Source organism: Malaclemys terrapin, chromosome 3 (genome assembly GCF_027887155.1).
Source record: "Malaclemys terrapin pileata isolate rMalTer1 chromosome 3, rMalTer1.hap1, whole genome shotgun sequence".
NCBI classification, from domain to species: domain Eukaryota; kingdom Metazoa; phylum Chordata; order Testudines; family Emydidae; genus Malaclemys; species Malaclemys terrapin.
Window position 1 is genome coordinate 5,787,234 of NC_071507.1, and position 25,082 is coordinate 5,812,315.

Below are 25,082 nucleotides of genomic sequence, written 5' to 3' on the forward strand. Positions count from 1 at the left end.
ATGAGTAAATACCTATTAATCAGAAATAGCCTTCTGATTCTCTACTGTTCTTCTTCCTCGCCTGATGAAATGTTTCACATGTTGTACCAGTATTAGTTTTTCATTGATTCATAGTTTCCAAGGCCAGAAGGGACCATTGTGATCCTCTAGCCCTGACCTCCTGTATAACACAGGCCATAGGACTTCCCGAAATAAATCCCTAGAGCACATCTTTTAGAAAAACATCCAGCCTTGAATTAAAAATGGCTAGTGATGGAGAATTCACCACGACCCTTGGTCAATGTTTAATTACACTCTTTGTTAAAAATGTGCACCTTACTTCCAGTTTGAATTTGGCTAACTTTAACTTCCAGCTATTGAATCGCGTTACAGCTTTTTCTGCTAGGCTGAAGAGACCATTATCAAATATTTGTTCCCCATGTAGGTACTTGTAGATTGTAATCAAGTCACCCCTTAACCGTCTCTTTGTTAAACTAAATAGAATGAGCTCTGTAATTCTGTCACTATATGGCAGGTTTTCTAACTCTTCAATCACTTTTGTGGCTCTTCTTTGAATCCTCTCCAATTTATCACCATCCTTCTTGAATTGTGGACACCAAAACTGGATACAGTATTCCAGCTGCAGTCATACCAGAATCAAATACAGAGGTAAAATTACATTTTTACTCCTCCTTGAGATTCCTGTTTATGCATCCATGAATCACAATGGGAGCCTATGTTCAGCTGATTATCCACCACAACCCCCAAATCTTTTTCAGAGTCACTGCTTCCCAGGACAAAGTCTCCCATCTTATAAGTATGGCCTACATTCTTTGTTCCTAGATGTATATATTTACATTTAGCCATATTAAAAGATACATTGTTTGCTTGCGCCCACCTTACCAAGCAATCCAGATTTCCCTGTATCAGTGACTTGTCCTTTTCATCACTTACCACTCCCACAATTTTTGTATTATCTGCAAACTTTATCAGTGATAATTTTATGCTTTCTTCTAGGTAACTGATAAAAATATAAAATAGTGTAGGGCCAAGAACCGACCCCCAGAAGTACCCCAGTGGAGGAGGAATAAAAAGTTCTAGCAGTCTGACAATCTCCTTAAAGGCTTATTAAGTAGGACATGCACTTTTGTAGACCATACCCTATAACTATCATTTTTTTATTATGCTCTCAATTGAAAGTGAGTAGACGAAGACCAGGAGTTTGCAACCTTTTTCTTTCTGAAGCCCCCCCAGCATGCTATAAAACCTCCACGGCCCACCTGTGTCACAACAACTGATTTTCTGCATATAAAAGCCAGGATCGGCATTAGCGGGCAGCAAACAGGGCAACTGCTTGGGGCCCCGTGCCACAGGGAGACCCATGAAGCTAAGCTATTCAGGCTTCAGCTTCAGCCTCAGGTGGTACGGCCCAGGGCCTCGGGCTTCAGCTCTATGCAGTGGGGCTTCAGCTTTCTGCCCTGGGCTCCAGTGCGTCTGATGCTGGCCCTGCTTGACAGCCCCCCCAGAAGCCCCCAGGCCGTTGGTTGAGAACCACTAGACTAGACTACACCTTTAGGGAACTCCAGTTGTAGCAATCAGCTAGAATACCTATCTCTAAAGATACAATTCTTCCTCCTAGCTCTATATAAGTTCTGATCAGAAACTCGGAAGTGCTATAATGTGAGCCAATTTTATTTTTTTTTCTGTAGAGGAAGTCATGATGATCTCACATATTTTCTGTTGCATACACAAACTGAACTCAGCACCATGTATGTGAAATCTAAGAGGCTCTCAAAGAAAATATAAGGTGTATTTTAGTCTAATTTTAATAATTTGTGAGCAATAAATGGAGGATCTACTGAAGACAGTTTGAGACAACACAAATGTGATGATGGATATAGAGATTCACACAAATGTGTGACTTTTATAGTTTAATAGAAAATACAGTACACAGGCAATTCTGTCTGAGGGGCTGTAACTAAAGATGATACGCAGCAGAAAGACAATAGCATTTGAAAAAATATCCATGCTAATTCTTTTCTCTATAGCGCTTTTCAGATCGACATATTTTCCAAAATAATTGAAAAACATGTTTACCAATTAAATTATTCTTCAATTACTTAATTAATGATTCTAGCCAGGCTTTGCTTTTAGGGCATTCATTTTGTGTCATATAATAATTATAGATAATTAAGTAATCTCAAGCCGTTTTTCCTAGCAAAATATGCTGGATACCCAAAAACAACAACAAATTGTAAATTAATCTGGAAAACAAAGCGTGGCAGATGAAAGATTTTGTTAGAATTAATTAGGCACTAATTATACATTGGAAAAGGAGAAACAATAAGCCTAAATTCATTTCTGAAAATGTGCATGTTTACACTAAAATCCTTACCCTGTGAATTGATAAAGTTTTCTTTTAACCAGTGACCTGCCTTTAAGCAGTCTTGATCATCAGAGAGATTAAAGAGATTGGTAGGAACTTCACCAGTATATCTTCGTTTACAGCTGTGTATGACTTCCCTGTTAGTCTGAAGTTTACTGATCTCTGCTCCAGTGGGACATGGAACCTGACATAAATATAAAGCACATAAAATTGATAACTGTCAACTGAGACTTTGAATAGCAATGACACAAAGTATCTGACCATATAAAAATTGCTAGCCCTGTAACACTCTGATTCCTTTTGGACATATAATTTGTAATCAACAAATCACTGGTCATAAAGAGAACAGATGAGTGTTACTATATCAAATTTTCTGTTCCTTGCAGGATCTGTGAAGCAATGCAGGATTTTGAAGAAATTAGCAATTTTTTTTGCTATGTGTATATGCGCGTACATACACACACACACACAATGCAGCACACATCATATGCTTACATTTATCTTCAAACACAGTCAATTAAAAACCGAAATGACAAAAACCCCTCAATTCTCCATTTTACGGGAATTGTCTTTTACCACAATGGTTATTGGCTCCCATCTTGGGGCATGCTCTTCATGCTTTGCCCTGCTCTGGCTGTGCAGAGCAGCTGGACAGCCTGTGAGTTCAGCTATCAGAGGATTCTCCTGCTGTAGGAGACTCCTGGGGTGGCAGAGGAATATTCGTGCAGTTCCACACCACCACTCTCCTGATCTCCAGCATAGGGAGTGTGGCTCAAAGAAGATGTATCTTGGGTTTCTCTACAACCTGATTATCCCCGAATGCCAAAACAATCTCTTGACGCTGAGGACAGCAGGGCATAAATTAGAACCAGAGTCTAGGTCAGTCCCAGTATGAAGAATGCTAAAAGCTACCTTTGATCCCCCTTCCTTTGCTCTTGCACAAGGACAGCTCAGGTAAACAACAGGATCTGGGCCATTGTTTATAACAATATGTTCAAAAATACCTCTTGGAACACTGAAAGGGTTTCACCAGAAAAATTACATTTGTGACTATCACTTTTGTGGAAACATTCTGCTAAACAGCAAAATTGCTGGCAATGGTATAAAACTGTGCTTCATTTCATGGTTATTGCTTTTTGTAATGAGTTATATACAATGATCAGTATGCAAAGCATCACAGCCAGTTTTCATAAATGAGAGAATGATGAATGTTAAAAAGTTCCACAAGAATCTTGCAATTGCAACTGAACAGCCTTAGGGGGTTAAAAGTAAAGAAGATGATCAAGAATGGCATGGTAGAAAATAGAATTTGAATCTCACGTCACCCTGTTCAAGCCAGGTGTGCTCTGATGATCCAGAAACAGACACTAACAGGAACTGGCTGTAGGGGAAATCCATAGTTGTGGAACTCCCCGCAACTCTTAATAAGTGTTCATTTAAAACAGTGGTGTTAAGAAGTGAACATAAGAAAATTAACAACAAAAATGTGAATAATGTACGGACTAAAAGGGACTTCACAACAATTGGCTACCAGAATTGTATAAATATGCAGATAAAGCATCTTGGTAATTATTTGTTTAACATACAGTAAGAATTTTCACAAGCAAAATTTTAACTACAACAAGCTCTTTTTTCCTTTTCACAGCAAAACTAAAATTTCTAAAATTGGAGCAGTTCTGTGTGAGAGAGAGGGCTACAATTTTTTGTGTGTGTAAGATAAAAATTACATGAAAGTTTGAATAGTTTAACATTACTATTACAGTAACCAATTAAACCATAATTTTATTGAAGAAAGAAAAAGCAAATTGACTATGATTATGAAGCATTGGGCAAGAACTGTCCAGAGCAATGCTCTCATTGGCCACCTAGCTTCATGTGATCTAGTCACATGAAACACAGATGTGGCATCTCCATATCTTATTTACCCAATAAGGAAACATTCTGCCACTTTCATTCATACTGAATAGCATCTTAAATCAGCAGACCTATTGAAATCAATGCCACTACTTGCCAAGTAAGGTACAACTCATAAGGGTGGCAAAAGCTAGCCCTACGTAAATAAAATAGAAATTGGATTATAAAATACTTCTCCCTAGCTTCTGTACTTTTAAAAAATCTTGAGCTTTTTAACAGCAAAGGCAGATAAATTCTGCATTTCCCCTTCCCCTCCTTATTTTTCTCTCTCTCTCCTCCAGCTTAGCTACTGTCCCCAACATGCTTTGCAGGTGGTAGGGTGCTTCCAAAAGATGTCTTTCACATTGTAAAAGCTGAAGAGGGAGATCCAAACAAGTTCAGGGTGCATTTTGGTTTAACTTTTTAGTCCATCTGTCGAGCTGTGAACATATTTAGCTGTTCAAAGCGACGTTCTACTCTGAAAAGCAACTATGTAAAAATGGTACTTTTTTACTCAACAGCTCTGTTCCTTGTGTGCATTCGTGACCTCACTGAGGGGTTGAAGATTAACATTAATGTTTATGACTAAGGGGACAAGTGCTATAAAAAAAGGCTAAAAAACATATTCAGTCAGATCTGCTGATTTTAGTGACAAATATAGGTTTTTGATGCGTTTTACCTAAAAACCAATTAGTTACTGGTATAAACTCATTGAAGGCAATGCAGCTGCACATGTGTGACATAGGGCACAACTTGGTTTTAGAATCTTATTGCCTTGTGATGATACACAAGAAAAAGAACCCACTGTGGCTGGCCGAGTCCAAGATGCGTCTGCAGGGCTGACAGATAGCATGAAACATCATTTTATTTACCTCTGAGCACATTTAATGTGGAAGTCGGAGGCACAAGAAACATGGAACTCCACAATGCCCTTTTTAGAGTCACTGTTGAGAGCAGAACTGCACTAACGGTACAAAACGGAAAGCGGCCCAGCCACACACAAAGGGGCATGTGTCAGGGTCAGAGCAGAGCTCAGCCCCATTCTGCAAATTCTCACCATTAGGGACCACAGTCAGGTGTAGCAATTTAGAGCTGCCCCAGCACTGCTTCAGCTTACACTGAGGCCAAAACCACTGCAGCTTGAGAACTGGCCCCAGACGACTCCCCTTCTCTCCTGGGCTAAGGCTCTGGCCAATAAAGTAAAAGCTGTATGACTTCACTGCATAACAAACAGAATCTACATTTCCAATAGAAATATATTTCATTTTATGCTTAAAGAAAGTATTTGTTACTGTAATATATGCCTGTGGGGATTTAGGATTATTATTATATTCAGTTGCAATTCTCTCAAGCCTTGTGCATGCTGGTGGTTTTTACAAAAAAATTCCCACCAGTGCTACCACAGGTTTAGCTGCATAGAAGCCCTAATGCAGAGAAGGTTCCCATGTCTGGACCTACTTTTACTGCTATGTTAACTAAACCTGCTTTGCAGCAGGCTTAATTGTCACAGTAGTAAAAAGCCTGGAAGCTGTCATAACCTTGTTCATCCTACAGCTCCCACCTGTGCGATCACTGGTGGAAGTTTTGGGTAAAATTGCCTTGAATACACACAAAAATTATATCACTTTAAATATACCAGTACAGTTAAAGCAATACAACCCCTGAGTGATGAGGCAGTTATACTGATATAAATGTGCTTACACCAGTATAGCTTATTCCCATACAGGAAGTGGAATAAACTATACAGGAATAAAGTACCTTTATAGCGATGTAAATATGTCCTCACTAGAGGTTGTATCAATTTAACTATTTTGGTCAAAAATCTTACCCCTTGCCAAAAGTCATGATCGTAATGCCTAATTCTGCAGTTCTTACTCAAGCACAATTCCCAGGGAATTCAATAACAGTTTCCATTAAGGACTGTTGGATGAAACCTAAGTCCTTTTATAGGCTGTTGGCCTTTGGTAACAGACTTGCTGTGGACTTCTCTGCTCCTGTGCTCACTGTGACAGATAAGACAATTTCCTGCATTACCTGTGATAAACCTTCCTGAATAAAATTTGACCATCTTTGGAGTCTTTTGTACTAAAAATGCAAAGGTTATGTATCATTGCGTGCCTGGATGACCAAAGGATTATATTGGACAATGCAGCAGAAAAGAATGATCTTTTGGGACAACACATGTAAAGTGGATTTACTGGGTGATATCTAGGGGGAAATGCCAATTCCACCCTCCACAGCACCTCCAGGTATGCAACACCCAGCCCATTGAAGCTATACCATGAGGACAGGGTGACTGTCTGCCGATTACCTGTTCCCAGGATCCCAAGATCAAAGGCCCAAACTGTATAAAGGAGGAACTCACAGACTCATGGGGGTGACTGTTCTGAGCTGAAGCTGTTATGAATTTGTAACCACTGCTTGGTGGGGTTTGATGGACTGATCACCTGCCAACAGGGCCGGCTCCAGCATTTCTGCCGCCCCAAGCAAAAAAAAAAAAAAAAAAAGCCGCGATCGGTGGCGGCAGTTCAGCGGCAGGTCCTTCGCTCCTAGAGGGAGTGAGGGACCTGCTGCCCCCGAATTGCCGCAGGTGCCGCCCCTGTCCCTTGGCCGCCGCCAGCAACTGCATGTTAAGCTGGTGCCTGGAGCCGGCCCTGCTTGCCAAAGCCCTTGTTGGTGTTGGGGGTAATCAGAGGTAAGCTTAGTAGCATGTCTGTAGGTTGTTTTATTATTTTAATATGTTTTCTCTGTAATATTTTCATCATAAGAATAAATGTCCTTGCTTAGAAAGAGCTGTGTGGTAACTTAACGGTGGGCAATTACGCTGTTTATAGCCCTTCAGGAGAAAGCAACATACAGATACTGGGCGTTTAGGCCACCTAGCTTGCAACTCACAGTGTAGCCAGGGATCTGTGCAGCCTGGAAAAGCTGTGGACAAGAAGGAGAGAGATGTGGGTCCCCACCCAAGAGAGGTGACTGCTGAAAAGCAGAGAGTCTAAAGCAACCGCCCTTGCTGAACCATCAGGGGAGAAATACAGGTGCAGCTGCCCTGAACTGTGACCCTCTCCACAAACATATTCATTGTTAATCACTGTAAACATCAAATGTTCATTTATTCACTATGTGCACAATCTTACCTGGTATTGCTGCCCAGTACAGAGAACAAGGTGGTCATATGGCACTTTTTTTCCTTTGGAAACCACTACATGTTTGGCAGCTCGGTCTATGCCAGTCATTTTACCAACCACAACATTAACCCAGGAACAAAGTGACATCAATGCATAATCTTTATCATTAAAACAGTGGCTGTGAAGAAAGAATATCTATAAGTGACATTTTAGCAGCTGACAGCAGGCATTAATTAGACATCTGGTGAGTTGGTTCAAGTCCCCTAGTGGTTCAAGTCTGTTGTCTTGCTGTGAGCTTACTAAAGCCTATAGTGAGAGATTATTCATTATGAAACACTCAGTTACAAACTGACAAGTTCCTGTTAAAACCAAATAATTCCTCCCAGCGTCAGGCCACACTACAACAGAGTTTAAAAACAAGTCCGAAATATATACTTTACTATGGTTCAAATTTGCAGTCTGATGCACCGTGCAGAGTTTTGTATCTGTAAAAGAAACTGTTTTTCTTACCTGATAATTTCCTCTCTTTGGCTGTCTCTACAAAATGCCCTTTTGCTAAAATATTCCTACTTTTGCTACCACTAGTTCAGCTCCACCAGTAACAGCTGTGGTGAGACCACTAACCACTAGTATAACTACTGTCTTACATAGCCCTGCTCTGATAGTGTTTACAACTACAAAGACGGCTACAAAGGCAGAAATGCCAGTAAAGGGCAGAAATATCATCAGATCTGCTCTTCTGCTTTCCCTCTCCAGATGAGCTCTTCCAAAATGGTAAGGATGAAAAACATTGTAATGACATTAAAGAAACCTTCAAAATGCTGTATGAAGCAACCAAAGAGATGCCATTCACAGGAGGGAGAGGGAGATTATCATATGCGCCAAGAGGAAGAAATTAGCAGGCAAATGAAAATCTCTCTCTCTCTCTTGAAAGTGTATGTCTGATAATCCTCATAAACACAGGGTCTGACTGACAAGCAATTCATTCCCAACCCTTAAGGAGAGGAGGAATTTTGAAAGCAATTAATTTATATACAATGCAACAAAGAACAGTTTACGTGCAATTCTTCTATAAACAAAGCCCTCTTCCATTTAGCAATTGCAGCCATAGAGGCCTTTTTTACTCTTGACTGTTTGGTGGTAAGTGAGGAAAGAGGTTTACTCAGATTACTCAGTTGTTTTGTTCAGACAGACTCACTACTTCTATCCTAACTCTTAGCAAGTGTCATATGTATTTATTTTGTTCAAGGTTTTCATAAAGACTGATGGCCCAATGACACTGTGAATGATAAAACCTACGCTTTAGATACAATTTTTAAAAGTACCAGTTATGTAGGAGCCTTCATCCCATTTTCAAAAGTGAATTAGGCACTCAGGGACAGATTTTTAAAGGTATTTAGGCAGCTAAAGATGTAGATAAATGCCTAATGGGATTTTCAAAAGCACCTAAGCAGGTTAGGCACCTAATTCCCTTTGAAAATCTGGCCCTTAGAAGCCTGAGTCTCAATGAAAGTAAATGCGACAACCTCTTAAAATTCTTGTGAAAACAGAACTTTGGTGCCACAGATGACATTTGTATATAGAAATTCATCTATTTTGGAAGATGGGAGACTACCAGCAGACATTCATCTTAGTGCTTAGATCTTAAAAGGTGGTTTTCCTCTCAGGGGTGCCACATTTATTGAGTCTCAATGACTCCATATCAAATTTGCTCATTTTACTATTCCCCCCCACCAGTCAGACACGCAAACTCACTCTGGGTTCTGAAAGCAAAGCTGGTTCTTTCTGGCTCACACACTATCTCAATAATTAAAATTTTGTAGGTCAACCTCTGCCCTCAGTTATACCTGTATAACACCATTGCCTTTAGTGCTGTTACAGAAGTATGATGGAAGGTATAAACTGAAGATAATGGTGATAAGCTTGATCAAGATGTTCAAAAATGACCTGTGATTTTGATTGCCTCAATTTTTTATGTCCAGCTGAGACACCTCAAAGGAGTCTGATTTTCAGTAAGTGGGTGCTGTGTATTTTCTGAAAATAAGACCCTTTTAAGGTGTTTCAAGGTAGGCACCCCAAATCACTGGTTGCTTTTGAAAATATTGGCCAAGATCTATTTTTGCTGCACCAAAGTCTATGGGGGAGGGGGTAAATTGCCTGTTTTAAATCTAGCCTCCTTAAATAGGTATGTGACTGTCCAGTATTTTCTAGAGAGGGTATCAAAGATTTAGAAGCTGCTGTTTACAAAGGGATCTTTCTAGCAAAACCAGAAAGAAACGGAGCCTCTTTGGCACCCTTATTCATTCAAATTATAAGAAATCCCGAAGTCTCAACTATATTACACTAACAGTGTGCTCACTGCTTTACAGACTGGTGTGAAGAAAAACACTCCTCCCCAAATTGCTTTTCTCTCTCATATATGAAGGTAAAATACCTAAACAATCTATAGACCTATTCCCACAAAATATCTAGGAGACCAGGGAGAAAGCATTTTCAACCTGGAAACTATAATAATCTGAATTATTGTACAGGGCTGAGTCTTTGCAATAGTGGCTTGTGGAAGTATGTGGAGAACTCCATGTGGCTGGCTGCTCTTCAAATCCTCTGAGTCTTGATACTTCCCTTACAAAAACCCAGATGTGACCCTAAGAGCACCCCGATGTCAGATGACACACTGTTGTCATGATATTTATCCAAAAGGTGGCATGTAATATATAATTGGAAAACTAATAACCCTCTGATTATTAATATTGAGTGATGTCTGTATGGTTAACCCACAAAGAACTTTACAGATATGTTGGAAATATGTGACTAAAATATGTTTAAACCAGGCATGTTAGGAAGAGTTCATAAACAGTTTTTCTCCAAAGGAAAGAGGTCAACACCTCAAACCATATGTGATCAAATTCAATGGGCTATTCATTTGTATTGGAGGTTGCAGGAAGAAATCATTTGCATTGTAAAAATCAACAATGGGGAGGAACCAGCATGGAGTCTGCATCAGACAGCACGGCGTCCACACCCAGCAGGGGAAAGGAACTTTATGTGGGGAGACCCTATAGAAGAATACATTTCAGAGGTTTGTGAGACTATGAAGAGAGGGAAATTGAACCCTAAGTTATTCATCTCTTGAGGGAACAAAGCAGCCAGCTCTTTGAATCTGTAAGGGTTGATCCTGGCTGGAAAAGCCAGTCATGCTGGAGAAGTTGCTTTAAGTAGGGAAACTATATTGAACAAGAACTATAACTAATTAAGTTAAGTTTCAGTCTTATAAACACATTTTACTTTTGTTTGTTTGTAACCATTTTTATCTTTATTCTTTCTACTTGGTATCACTTAAACCTATGTCCTTTTGTAAATAAACTTGTTTTACTTTACCTATAAACCAACTCAGTGCTTTGTTTGAAGTGGAAAGTCTGTCAACCCCAGTTAAGTTAATAAGCTGCTGTGTCTCTTTAAAGGAGCAGTGAACTTGATAAGATTTTGTGAATGCTACAGTCAGAGGGGCTGAGCACTGCAGAGAAAGGTGTTATTTGGGGAGAACTTGGGACTGGAAAGGTGTTGGTATTACCGTGCAAGGAGCAACCAAGCTGGTGGAAGCCAGGGTGAGATCAGTGTGGTAATGATCAGGCTGTTGGTATCAGGGCTTTGAACCAAAGCTGCACAGTACAAAGGCACCCAGGATACAGGGTAGGTGGTGACAGAACACCTTACTTGTCTGGCTTGAACCCAGATCCTCACACCGGAAGAGGGAAAATCATCTCTTAAAAAACTCCACAAGGTTCTTCTAGAACAGTTGGAGGTTTGTGCTACTTGTAAAGACAAGCTGCTTACAGGCCCATGAAGGGACGGACCCTGAAGATCCAAATTACAGTGGCTTTTGAATGAAATAGAAAGCTGAATGGATGTTCTAGATAGAAGTCATAGACCTTTTAACATCAAGCTTGTGAAGTAAGGTCTTTATGGGGAAATACACATCAGAAAATGTTGGCAATATAACTGACTGATTAAGGTGAAACGCAGATGCCACATTTAAAAAGAATCTAGGACCAATCTGTAGCACTACTTTATCCTTTTGAAGCAACGTGCAAAGCCTGGAACTCACTCATTCTGTGAGCTGGAGTCACTGCCACCAGGAATAAAACATTCCATTTAGCAAACAAAGCACATCAGCATTGAGTGCCTCTAGAACAACTTTATTTTTTATTTGGTGTATAGTGGAAAAAGGCCCAATATAAATGCAATGAGAGTTATTCCACTGATTTCAGTGAGCTATGGACCAGGTCCCAAACACAGCATGACTAAAAAATATGGGATCCTGATCAAGTTTGAACCCCTAAGTTCCTTGGCATTATAAACAATAAACAGAGAAAGTTGAAAAGGAACAACGTAATAACAACGATTATTATTAGTACTAATACTGCCATATTTTATATTCATATTAAAGATGACTATTAAAGATAAATATTCATATTTATAAATATTCATATTCAAACACAGGTCTGATTGCTAATGATTATTAATTATTATTGTTATTAGAGTACCCAGAAATGGGATACATGCTTCACAGAAACAAGAGCCCTGACGAGCTCTGTGATCTAACGTGCAGATTTTCAGAGGTTCTCAGCATAAACATCTGCCATTCACTTTGAGGAGAGTTTTGGATGGTCAATGCTCTTGAAAATCTTGCTGTAAGTTCCGACAGGACACAAATAAGAGACAGAAATGAACAAATAGGATGAAGGGAAGAGGAAGGACTTTCCATAAAGTGAATAATAAAGAGAGGTAGGATTTGTAAAAGCACACGTGTGATTTAGAAGCACAAATGTCATTGACAGTCAATGAGACTTGTGTTCCAAAATCACTTAGGAGCTTTTAAAATCCCACCAAAGATGTTTTAATTTCCAGCTGCTCCTTAATTAAATTAATTCAGATCCATTATTTATCTATTTTCAAATTAAAAACTAGCTCTGGTTACACAGTTATGAACTACAATTTTCTATAAATGTAAATATTTTGTAAATGTCACTGGAAATATTTGTTTACATATGAAACATGTATATAGGGATGTGGGTTATCTATTAAATTCAAATCTTCTTTGCCTTTGTCTTGCCCTATTAGTTGGGTTGGCACCTAGTATTGTACTGACATACTCCCTGAAGACAAAGACCTAAAGTGTTGCCTACACTTATGGGGGTGTGTAGGGTACATGTAGCTACATGCCCTAGTGAAAGGTAGGCTGCGTCCACACTGCAGTGTGTCACTACATGTGGCAATGAAAGGCTCTGGCAGTGGGTGGCAGCAGGGAAAGGCTCTGGCAGTGGAATTCCTTCTGGCAAGAGGTAAAAATGATCAATACTTCATGATGTTCTAAACTCCATGCAAAATTAATCTCTGTGACATGGCTTTCCATCACTTGTAGGTACGGATACATATATCCACAAGGTGTGGCAGTTCAGGAGACGTGGAGAATGCCTTTGAGAAAGCACATCAATAATTGAGGATCACAACAGAACTGTGTTGAATCCCAACCTGGAGAGTTTTTCTGATTATATTTTTATTTTTTCTGATTATGTTTGTATTTTAGTTTCTTATTATAAGCGCTAAGACTTGAGGAAAATACACATTTCTGTAAATATGTATGCTGAATTGTACTACAAAGTCACAAAAAAATTCACATGTATTATATTTTCCTTTGAAACTATCACAAATATTTAGAAATTAAATCAAACCTGTGAATTAAAAATCCTCTGTTCTTAGAGTCTGGTGGATTTTTTCCTGGAAGCCCATGAGTTGAAATCAGGGTCAGATTGTTAAACTTCAGGTGCGGACTAAAGAAGTAAAAACAAAACGCAAAACATAGATCAGCATGAGTTTGCTGAAGTTCAGTTAGATATACTTGTCATTTGATTTTGCTGAAATGTACTGTTATAATTAGTGTTTACATCCAACAGGGTTTCCCAATCTATTCCTGAGAAGTTTGTTTTAGCTGAACAGAATCCAGCACAATGAGGCCCTGAATCTGATTGGGGATCTCTGGGCTACATCATAATACAGATAAGAAATACAATAAAAATAATTATGATCTGTGTCCCTAGAGCTATCTGGCATAAATTACTTCAGTCACCACTTAACTTGAAAGTCATCCTAGAGCTAGACTGAGCCTTTGCTCAATGACTTGGGTATGAGGAAGCATGTATCTATGCTGCCTCAGAAGTGCGCCATGGCAGGAACTGACTCAGGCCTTGCCTTCACTTGCTAATTAGGTTGTGTTAGAAAACGGCCTTGAGGAGTCATAGTAATGAACACAGTGTTAAGCATGACTTAGCACTCTGAGTAGAGGAGGGCTGTTGTGTTTGACATAGCGTTGGCTAGCTGTAGTAGCTGGCATGAAGTTAAAACACAATAGTCCTTGTCAACCTTGAGTGTAATACCATGTCAGTCACTGCAGCTTCTCTAGTTAGTGCTCCCACCCACATGACCTAATTTTCTGGGGAAAACAAAGCTCTATAGAATTAAAATTCCTTCTCTGATCCCCCCTGCCCTTAGGAAGTTATACATGTCACTAGGTGCAGATTGCTTTCACTCGTGCCAGTTCAGCTTTGCCTGCTGGCACTACAGAGGGGATGGAGCCAAGGCTGTCCCCACTCTCTGCCCACCTTCTCAGGGGTGCAGTTCCTGTTCTTCCCCTCACATCTGAACCCAAGTTTTGGGGAGGCCATGCTGGTAAGTGAAGATGATCTTACTCCCCCTTTAATCCCTGTAGAGCTCCATTAGTGCCAGCCACAATCTGGATCGCTAATTCAAATTCTTGGATAAGGTTAAGATTCAGCAGATGTTTTCGTAAGAGGGCCTGGCTGACATTCCTGCATCAGACCCTCAAGCGGAACCCTTCCGAAGCTTCACTTATACAAATAAAGTTGTTCGTTGCTGACAGACAGCAACGGTAGAAGGAAGACCCTTGTGTTATCTTCATGTGGGAGTTTAAACATGGCTATATCTTTCTGTCTCTCTAGTAAACATACGGCTCACCACACCCATGCAAAGTTAAGATAGTGCAAGTAAAGAGAAGACAAAGCAGAAATAAAGTCCCTGTTTTAGCAAAGCAATGTTAACTTTAAGCACACATTCGACTTCCATTGATTTCAAATGCTTTGCTGAACAGGAATGGATTTAGACATGTGCTTCAGTGGTTTGCAGAATTGGGGCCAAAGCGCAAATTCAGACAGACACAATGCATGCTGGAAATGTGCAGTTATTCAGACAGCTGATGAATATCAGTGGACAACTACAATTACTGCTTTCACATGGCTTCAGTGCATGCTAGGAAAAGGACAGACCCTTAGCAACAATGTGTAGGTTATGCTTAGAGCAGAGTCCCACACTTGCTGAGCACTGCCCAAAGCAGGATATAGTGTTTTCATGACTGACCGGTTCCTCCCAATGTGCCATTACATGACATGCGACAAAGGCAGGAAGCAGTCCCGCTGGCGGGATGGTTGAAATAAGGCTATCCCAACTTTGTCAGTGCTGTTTGTGGCTCAGTCGCCAAAGGAAAATAGCTGGACAGCGAGGCCACCGTGGCATGAGAGAGCCTCGTGGCCTGCAATACTCTAGCTACCTCCTGTAATGGATTCCTGGCAACGAGGAGAGTACATCTACTTCCTGTAATGGATTCCTGGCAACGAGGAGAGTACATCCACTTCCTGTAATGGATTTCTTGGAATGAGGAGGGTTCGTCAATGGAACAGCAGATTTTTCGATGCCATCCCCAGCAGGTTCCACAGAGCAATTCATTTGTGTGGGCCAGAATCTAAGCACCAAGAGATTCTGCCATTTTCTCAATTGCATGTGCTTTTTTACACATATCAAGAGAATTTGTCCCACTGCATTTTGATTAACAACGTGGGCTCCGACAATATATTAAACTAACCTGGATCTGACATTTAAAAACAAATAAATATTATGAATGATTAAGCCTTATAATCTTCAAGGCTTTGTACCACTTCAATATGGATAGATATAAGTGCTACAAGGAAATGGTATGCTTTTTATCTACTAATGTTAATTTGTTATTCATACATTTAAAAAAATATATTCAAACAAAGTGAAAGGTCATACTTAAACCAAGGAATTCCAAGGTTATAGCTGCCACTCTATAAATGCATATTAATAGTTTAATTCTGGATTATGGATCATCTACTATAAATCTCCATGCATACTTTGGGCACAATGTAATAAATAACCTGAATGTAACAGCGTGCATATATTTATACAGATTATAGGCCTGATTTTCATTTACACAAAAGACATTTTACACAACAGTCCAAAAGGTCCTTAAAGTGGGTATAAATATAATTTTCTCCCATTTTAAGGCCCCTTTATACTCAGAGTGCTGTAAAGTGGCTTTAGTGTAAATGAAAATCAGACCCAATCCATTTAAAACATACAGTACGCCATCTGCATTTGGAGCTGCTACTGTGGGTGTGAGTGTGAATGAATACCATTAATCGTCAAGATCCAGAATATTCAGATACTTGGCAATTTACATACAGTTATCAGGACAATAACTGGAAACTGATATACAAATTACTGATGTTTCAACGTATAAATCTGTCCCTCTGCCCCCTTCATACATCACTTATCATCTTTGATTGTAAGCACTTTGGGGGAGGGACCATTTCTTCATGGATGCTGTACAGCACCTAGCACAACGGGGGCTCCAATCTTGAGTGCTACTGTAATGTACATACTAAATTACATTGAAAGAACCAAGTTAAAATAACATTAGGGATGCAAAGTCAGGCACTCAATAGTTAGGAAATGACAGTTTTAAGGTTGCTTGTGAAACCTTAATTTTCCCTCTCACTCTGATACTGCCTTTAATTACATGATCCCATATTATTTTTCTACAGGAAATCTACCTCATTCAGTAAATGTGTAGTTATTTAATATTTCTTTTTATCCTCACTGTGTGGCCCCAGGCCGCCTTATCCATTCCAACATTGCACTGAATGAAATATTATTAATTTCCTCCGCAGCACTTCTAGGATGTTCTAACCATAACATCCAAGTGCTTCACAAACATTACGTAATTTATCTTTACAACACCTTTGTGAGATTGGGTGGTGTTTTTATCCCCATTTTACTGTCTGGGAACTGAAGCTCAGAGAGAGAGATTAAGGCCCAAATTCTCAAAAACATTCACCAATTCTGATGGCCAAATTGGCGACACTTAGGACCTGAATTTTCAGAATACTTTTATAGCATTTTTATAGCACTTAATATGACAAAAGCACAGCTCCAACTGAGTTTGGCTGCAGGTGTCAGTGCTCAGCACTTCTGCAAATCTGCCCCCAAGTGTCTCATATTGGGCAACTATGAACATTTTGGTTTAAGTGACTTGCCTAGCATCACACAGGAACTCTGTGGCAGAGGTCGACATAGAATCCAATTCTCCAGGGTAGCATTCAACTTAATCATGAAACTGTCATCCTCTTGCTATAGTTAGGGCCCTACCAAATTCACGGCCACGAAAAACACGTCACCGACTGTGAAATCTGGTTTCTCCCCTGTGAAATTTGGTCTTTTGTGTGCTTTCATCCAATACTATACAGATTTCATGGGGAAACCATGTGTTTCTCAAATTGGGAGTCCTGACCCAAAAGGGAGTTGCAGGGGGATCGCAAGGTTATTTTAGGGGGGGGTTGTAGTATTGCCACCCTTACTTCTGCGCTGCCTTCAGAGCTGGGTGGCCGGAGAGCGGCAGTTGTTAGCTGGGAGCCCAGCTCTGAAGGCAGTACCCTGAAAGCAGCAACGCAGAAGTAAGGGTGGTAATACTATACCATGCTACCCCTTACTTCTGCACTGCTGCCTTCAGAGCGGGGATCCCGGCCAGCAGCCATCATACTCCAGCTGCCTATCTCTGAAGGCAGCGCCGCCGCCAGCAGCAGCTCAGAAGTAAGGGTAGCAGTACTGCAACCTCCCCCCAATAACCTTGCGACCCCCCCAACAACTCCTTTTTGCGTCAGGACCCTATAAGTACAACACTGTGAAATTTCAGATTTAAATAGCTGAAATCATGAAACTTATGATTTTTAAAATCCTTTGATCGTGAAATTGACCAAAATGGATTGTGAATTTGGTAGGGCCCTACCTATAGTCCAGTCACACTTAGAAGATGTGAGGGGCTGGAGCATGCTCAGTACAGACGGAATCTTCAGAGATTCTAGCCTCCAGATTCTAACAAGCATGTGCAGACTGAGATTTTACAAAGGCTGATAATCTGGTCAAATTTGGGCATTTTTTCTCAGGAACAATGAAAGGCACATCCCTGACACTAAGATGGCCTCCCTGCCAAATTTGAAGACCCTTCTCCCAGGCATGAAGACACTAGAGCATCTAAAATAATTTCTTACAACTACTTCATTAACATGAGCAAAACAAAGTATTTTTCTATAACCTTGTACTAAGAAAAGGCTGAACTCTTTTTGTAGAAACTTTCTAGAACAATTCAGCCTGAGGCAGAGAAAATGAACACAAAATCGCAACACGAATGGTGAAAGTTTTGCAAAGTTATAAGTAAGGCTACGATTTAGTCATGGGTATTTTTAATAAAAGCCATGGACAGGTCACGGGCAATAAACAAAAAATCACAGCCTGTGACCTGACCATGATTTGTACTATAAATATCCCCGACTAAATGTTAGCCGGGGGGTTGCTGTTCTGGAGGGCCGCTGCTCTGGAGGGCCCCCAGGGGGCTGGTGCTCTGGGGGATTGCCCTGGGAGGAAGGCATTGCTTGGGGGAGGGAGTGCAGGGCCAGTGGCACCAGCTGCCAGGGGCCACCCTAGCAGCAGCTGCAATGCCCGTCTCCCCGCTGCTGCTCTGGCCGTCCATGGGACCACTGCCGGGGGCCACCAAGCTGTGACTGCTTCCACCGCCCCCAGGACGGCTGCTCAGGCAGTGCCCGGGGTCAGCCGCATCAGCAGCTTCTCAGGCAGTCCCCATCCCAGGGACCGCCCGAGTAAGGGCCAGTGCGGCTGCCGCCAGAACAGCTCCAGCAGCGGCCGGTGTGGTCAGCTGTGGGGCTCCCTAAGCAGCTGGCTGTGGAGCCACTCCAGTAGCGGCCGGTGTGGCTGTCCCCGGGGCCACCAGAGTAGCTGGCCCTGGGGCTAGCTGCTTGGGCGGCCCCGGGGTCAGCCACACTGGTCGCTGCAGATGTCACGGAGGTCACAGAGAGTCACAGAATCCATGACTTCCGCAACCTCTGTGACAGACACGGAGCCCTAATTATAAGCAACGGAAAACCAGGGCTTACGATGGGAAGTGTTCGGCAGTCTTAATGATAGGTGTCGCTTCCTGTGCATATAATAAAACATAATTGCACAGTGAAAGCCCTTACAATAAGTAGTTGACATGTTGTCCCACGTTTAAACCTTCATATTCTTTGACATTTTAATTATTTTTTAAATACAAAAATGGGAATTGGAGACCAGTCAGCTTTACCCCATTATCAGATAATTTGGTTGAAAGAATAATTAAAAATAGAATTTTAAAACACTTAGAAGAACAAGATACAACAAGGGATAAAGCAGCCTGCATTCTCTAAAGGAAAACTGTGCCTCTTGAATTTATTAGAAATTTTTGAGCATGTCAGCAAAAAGCTGATAAGGGAGAACCACTTGAAATTATTTTGGTTGGGATTTTCAAAAGTGCTCAAGCATTGGCTTAACTCTGCTCTCATTTATGTCAATGCACTCCATTGACTTTAATGGGATCAAAGTTAAGTCAATGCTGAGTGCTTTTGAAAATACCACCGTTAGTTTATCAAAACAACTTTTTACAAAATCCCTCACAAAATGAAATCAAGGGAAGTAAGCATTCATAGAGGCAAGGTACTGCCATAGATGAGAAACTGGCTAAGAGACAGAAAACAGAGTAGGAATTAATGGCCAGTTTTCAACCTGGCAAAGGGTTAGCAGTGGAGTGCCACAAGATTCAGTACTAGGACTGGTGTAGTTTAACATATTCTTAATGATCTCAAAAAGGAGGTGAAGAATGAGATGTCAAAATTAGCAGAAGACACAAAAACATTTAGGTTGGGCAATACTAGAGAAGACAGTGAGGAACGTCACAGGGGTGTAAGTGTGGCGCTGGCAGGCCAGATGCCGGCTCTTGTCCAAGCTGCAGGCATTAGGTAAGAACTGACAAATTCATAGCTGGAGACCAGACCAGGAGGTTGGACTAGACTGACCACTAGAGAGCTCCAACATGGCAACTCCTGTGTTCCAAAAGGAATTTATTTATCACACTAATCATAAGAACAATGTCATTTTAAATAGAAGGCTCTTTTTAAGTTATAGGGTCATATGGAAAGCATGAAAACCCAGTAAACATTTTTCTATTATTTGTCCTTCTTTAACACTGATTAGTAAAATACATCTTTTTTTAAATATCTAAAATAAGATTTTGTATATCAAGAGTCCAAAGTATCTCTTCTAGCCAAGTTATGAACCCCCAATAATGGAAATTATGTCAATTTCATAAATTTAGTGGCCAAAATGTTCAAGTCTGTGTGTGACATTTCCAAAAGTGCCAAAGGGCCAGATTTTTAAAGGTATTTAGGCACCTGAAGATGCAGATTGGTGTTTGTGAAAATCCTGTTAGGCCCTTATTTGCAGTTATAAGTGCCTAAATAGCTTTAAAAAACTGGCTGTCAGTAACTCAGGTGCATAAATCCCATTTTCAAAAATGCTTAAGTGACAAAGGTGCTTTGGAAAATTTTACCCTGTACACCAAAAGTTAGGCTCTTAAATCCATATATAGGCACCTAAATATAATTAGCCTGACAAGTCAATGGGGGCTGCAGGTGCTCAACATCTATGAAAATCAGGTGCTGGAATACAGATTTATGTGAAAGCAGCCAGGTTTGAAAATACTGGCCAATGACACTGCTGAGTATCATTATACTTTCCATCAATACATTTGGGGTTCTTTTTATATCGTTTTATTTCTAAGCCGATGAAAGAATAGCTCATACATTCTGGCTTTAGTTCCTCACTGCCAGTCTAAAAGCAAGCTCCTGATAACTGAAAAATAACAACAGATACTGAAAAACAGGTACTGCATATTAGGAAACATAGTGGCTTATATGCTTTTAATGTATATAAACAATGCCCAACATCAAGTGCTGTAAAAGGAGAGGTCACCATTTTGTGAACAAGTCTTCAAGTTAAGAGCTCAAACCAGTGAAACATTACACAAGTGCACCTGCAATTTAGAAGCAAATAATTCCTGCAGGGATTCATGTTGCTGTGGAGACAAAAGGGAAGAACAGCTAAAGATACTTGTCAAGCAGGGAGGGATTAGAGTATCTAGGGAAATAAGTAAAAGGTATTGAGTTTCATTGCATGGTTCTAGAGGACATCTACAAAAGAAGGCCTTAAACATCCTTGTTCTTGAAATAAAAAAGGGTCCCATTGCCAATTTATTGTGAGGATAATAAAAGAAGTAAGCAAAAAAAAAAATTACTATATTACTTACAGGCATCTTGGCAAGAGCCATTTGCAAATCTACCAGATTATTCTTCCTTAGCTTTTGCTGTTTTTAGCAAAAACTGTCTAAGCAAGTCATTTAATTAACTGCTTTCATTAAACCTCTCATTTGAACAAATAAATAGCCAAATAGCCTTTTAACACAAAGTAAAGAGCAGTAGCCCACATGGATCTAAATGTTTCCATTTCATTTTCTTGAACCTAAATATTACACACCTGTGCAGCTTTTCCAGTAGTTTAAAGTAAATGACAAAATTGTACTAGGAAGTAATACAGTCTCAGAATAATAAAAAAAGGTTATCCGATGTGCTGGTCTCCTGTAAGCATAGTATTTAAATAACAACCTTAATATTTGGTGTTAATTGACGTACTAAGTCAAAGGCACAGACAACTTGAATTCCATTGTACTCTAACCTGATCTCATAAAAGTGGTTCTAAATATGAAAGCTCGAGACAGTTCTAAAAAAATTGTAGAAATTGCCAGTTTTTAGGAGTATTTAAAACTAGAGAAGCAAATGCTACAGTATAATAAGGGTAGCTGATAATAATCATAGAACTGGAAGGGTCCTCGAGAGATCATCTAGTCCAGTCCCCTGCACTCAAGGCAGGACTAAGTATTATCTAGACATCCCTGACAGGTGTTTGTCCAACCTGTTCTTAAAAATCCCCAATGACGGAGATTCCATAACCTCCCTAGGTTGTGGAAATGGGGAAAATCAAATCTGTACATACATTATATGACAGATAAATGAAATCACTTTAATTTTCAATTAAAATCTGGCACAGTGGCCTTCACTCAGTGCACCTTTCTCGACATGTTAACTATGTTATGATACTATAAATTATCTTAATTACTTTCTTGGCTACTTGCTGCCTTGTGACTTGTTGCTTTGCCAGCCAGAGCTGAAGTCAGTTACACGCCTTTCTTTTTCTCCCATTGTTCAGGTACCAGCATTCTTTTCTGGCATATAAGAATCAACATAAGATCATGTTCTCATTACCAGAACATTGGTATACAGGGGATCAGGAAGGATGGGCAGGGGGAAAAGTAAGTAAGTATTGCATTATACATCAAGAATAAATACACTTGTTCTGAGTTCCAAAAGGAGGTGAGAGGCAGACCAGTTGAAAGTCTTTGAGTAAAGATAAAAGGGGAAAAATTGGGTTGATGTCATGATATGGGTTTACTACAGATCACTAAATCAGAAAGAGAAGGTGGATGAGGCATTTCTAGATCAAATAACAGAAATGTACAAAACACAAGAGTGGTAGTAATGGGGGACTTCCATTACTCAGACATCTGTTGGAACAGTAATATGGCAAAATGCAAAATTTCCAATTAGTTCTTAGAATGTATAGAGGACAACTTTCTTTTTCTCCAGAAAATGGAGGAAGGAACCAGAAGGACAGCCATTTTAGACTTGATTCTGACAAATAGGGAGGAATTGGTTGCAAACCTGATGGTGGAAAGCAATTTGGGTGAAAATGATGAAATGATAGATTTCATGATTCTAAGGAAAGGAAGGAATAAGAGCAGCAGAATAAGACAATGGACTTGAAAAAGCAGACTAATAAATCCAGAGAATGGTAGATAAGGTCTCATGGGAAGAAAATCTAAGAGCTAAAGGAGTTCAGGAGAGCTGGTGGTTTCTCAAGGAGACAATATTAAAGGCACAATGTAAAACTATCCAGATGCAAAGGAAAGCTATTAAGAGACCAATATGGCTTCATCAGGAGCTCTTTAATGGCCTGAAAAATCAAAAAGGAATCCTATAAAAAGTGGAAACATGGACAAATTATTAGGAAGGAGAACAAAAAGAATAACACAAGTATGTAGGGACAAAATCAGAAAGCCTAGGTCACAAAATGAGTTACACCTGGCAAGGGACATAAAAGGGAAGAAGAAGTTCTTTAAATACATTAGGAACAAGAAAAGGATGAAGACAAGTGGAGATCCTCTACTTATAGGGGAAGGGGAGTTAATAACTGATCACATCAAGAAGGCTGAGGTATTTAATGCCAGTTTTGCTTCCGTCTTCACTAAAATTGTTAACGATGACCAAACAAACAACACAAATAATATTAACAACAAGAAGAAAGAAATGAAAGCCAAATAAGGAAAGAACAGGTTAGACTATTTAGATAAGTTAGATGTATTCAAGTCAGCAGGGCCTGATGAAATTCATCCTAGGACACTTACGAGACTAGCTGAACCAATCTCTGAACTGTTAGCAATTATCTTTGAGAACTCATGGAGGACCCCTGAGGCCCCAGAGGAGTGAAGAAGGAAAAACATATTACACCTCTACCCCGATATAACGCTGTCCTCGGAAGCCAAAAAAATCTTACCGCGGTATAGGTGAAACCGCGTTATATCGAACTTGCTTTGATCTGCCGGAGCGCGCAGCCCCGCCCACCCGGAGCGCTGCTTTACTACGTTATATCCGAATTCGTGTTATATCAGGTCGCGTTATATCGGGGTAGAGGTGTACCTATCTTTAAAAAAGGGAACAAAAAGGACCAGAGAAATTATAGATCAGTCAGCCTAACTTCAGTAAATGGATAGTTACTGGAGCAAATTAAACAATCAATTGGTAAGCATCTAGATGATTACAGGGTTATAAGGAATAGCCAATATGGATTCGTCAAGAACAAATCATGCCAAACAACTTAATTTCCTTCTTTGACAGGGTTACTGGCCTAGTAGATAGGGAGGGACTCAACAGATGTGACATATCTCGATTTTTGTAGGGCTTTTGACACACTCCCACGTGATACTGTCACAAGCAAATTACAGAAACGTGGGCTAGCTGAAATTACTATAAGGTGAGTACAAAACTGATTGAAAGACTCATACTCACAGAGTAGTTACCAATGGTTCGTAGTCAAGCTGGGAGAGCATCTATAGTGGGATCCTGCAAGGGTCACTCCTGGGTACCTGCTACTATTCCATATTTTCATTAATGACCTGGATAATTAAGTGCAGAGTACGCTTATAAAATTTGTGGATGACAACAAGCTGTGAGGGATTACAAGCACTTTGAAGGACAGGATTAGAACTTAAAACAACCTTGACAAATTTGAGAATTGATTTGAAATCAATAAGATGAAATTCAGTAAAGATAAGAGCAAAGTACTTAGGAAGGAAACATCAAATGCACAAGTACAAAATGGGGAATAACTGTCTAGGTGATAGTACCTTTGAAAAGGATCTGGAAGTTCTAGTGGATCTAGTTCTAGTTGAATATGAGTCAACAATGTGATGCAGTTGTGAAAAAGTCTAACATCATTCTGGTTTATGTGTAAGACATGGGAGGTAACCGTCCCGGTCTACTCAGCACAGGCAGGTGAAGCCTCAGCTGGAGTACTGTATCCAATTCTGGGTACCACACTTAGGAAAGATGTGGATAAACTGGGGAGAGTATAGAGGAGAGAAACAAAAGTAATAAAGAAGTTTAGAAAATCTGACCTATGAGGAAAGGTTAAAAAACTGGGCATATTTAGTCTTGAGAAAGGAAGACTGATGGGGCATCTGATAATGATCTTCAAATATGTTAAGGGCGGTTATAAAGAGGACAGTGATCAACTATTCTCCATGTCCACTGAAGGTAGGACAAGAAGTAATGCATTTATTCTGCAGCAAGGGAGATTTAAGTTAGATATTAGGAAAAAATTTCTGGCTATAAGAGTAGTTAAGTTCTGGAATAGGCTTCCAAGGGAGGCTATGGAATCCCTACTATTGGAGGTTCTTAAGAACAGGTTAGACAAACACCTATCAGGGATGTTCTAAGCTTGCTTGGTCCTGCCTCAGCGCAGTGGGATGTACTTGATGACCTCTTGAGGTCCCTTCCAACCCTACATTTCTATGATTTTATAAGTATGAGGAGTCATAGGAAAATAATGCGCAATATTCTCTCTCTGTGGAAAGGATGTCATACCAAACATCATGAAGGCCCCACACCTGAAGTCAGACTTTCTTGTTTACTATGCTCTAAGTGAGAGTGCCAACTAAGGAGGAAGCAAAAGAGATCATTGTGTGAACAATGACTTCCAAAAAATGTATTGGCAGACAAGAAACTACATATGTACATCAACTTAGATTTTCAAAACAGGATTCCTACTTAAGAACTGATACACAGATA

General features: G+C 40.1%; 1 protein-coding gene across 1 annotated transcript in view; it reads right to left on the reverse strand.

The window, feature by feature from the left end:
- Nucleotides 1-25,082, reverse strand: part of CFAP61 (cilia and flagella associated protein 61) — a 184,521-nt gene that overhangs the window by 61,375 nt on the left and 98,064 nt on the right. Inside the window, exons 19-21 of the mRNA XM_054021574.1 lie at nt 13,119-13,217; nt 7,396-7,564; nt 2,375-2,549 (exon numbers count right to left, since the gene is read on the reverse strand). Coding sequence (XP_053877549.1) covers nt 2,375-2,549; nt 7,396-7,564; nt 13,119-13,217 — 443 coding nt within the window. The remainder of the gene's footprint in view (nt 1-2,374; nt 2,550-7,395; nt 7,565-13,118; nt 13,218-25,082) is intronic.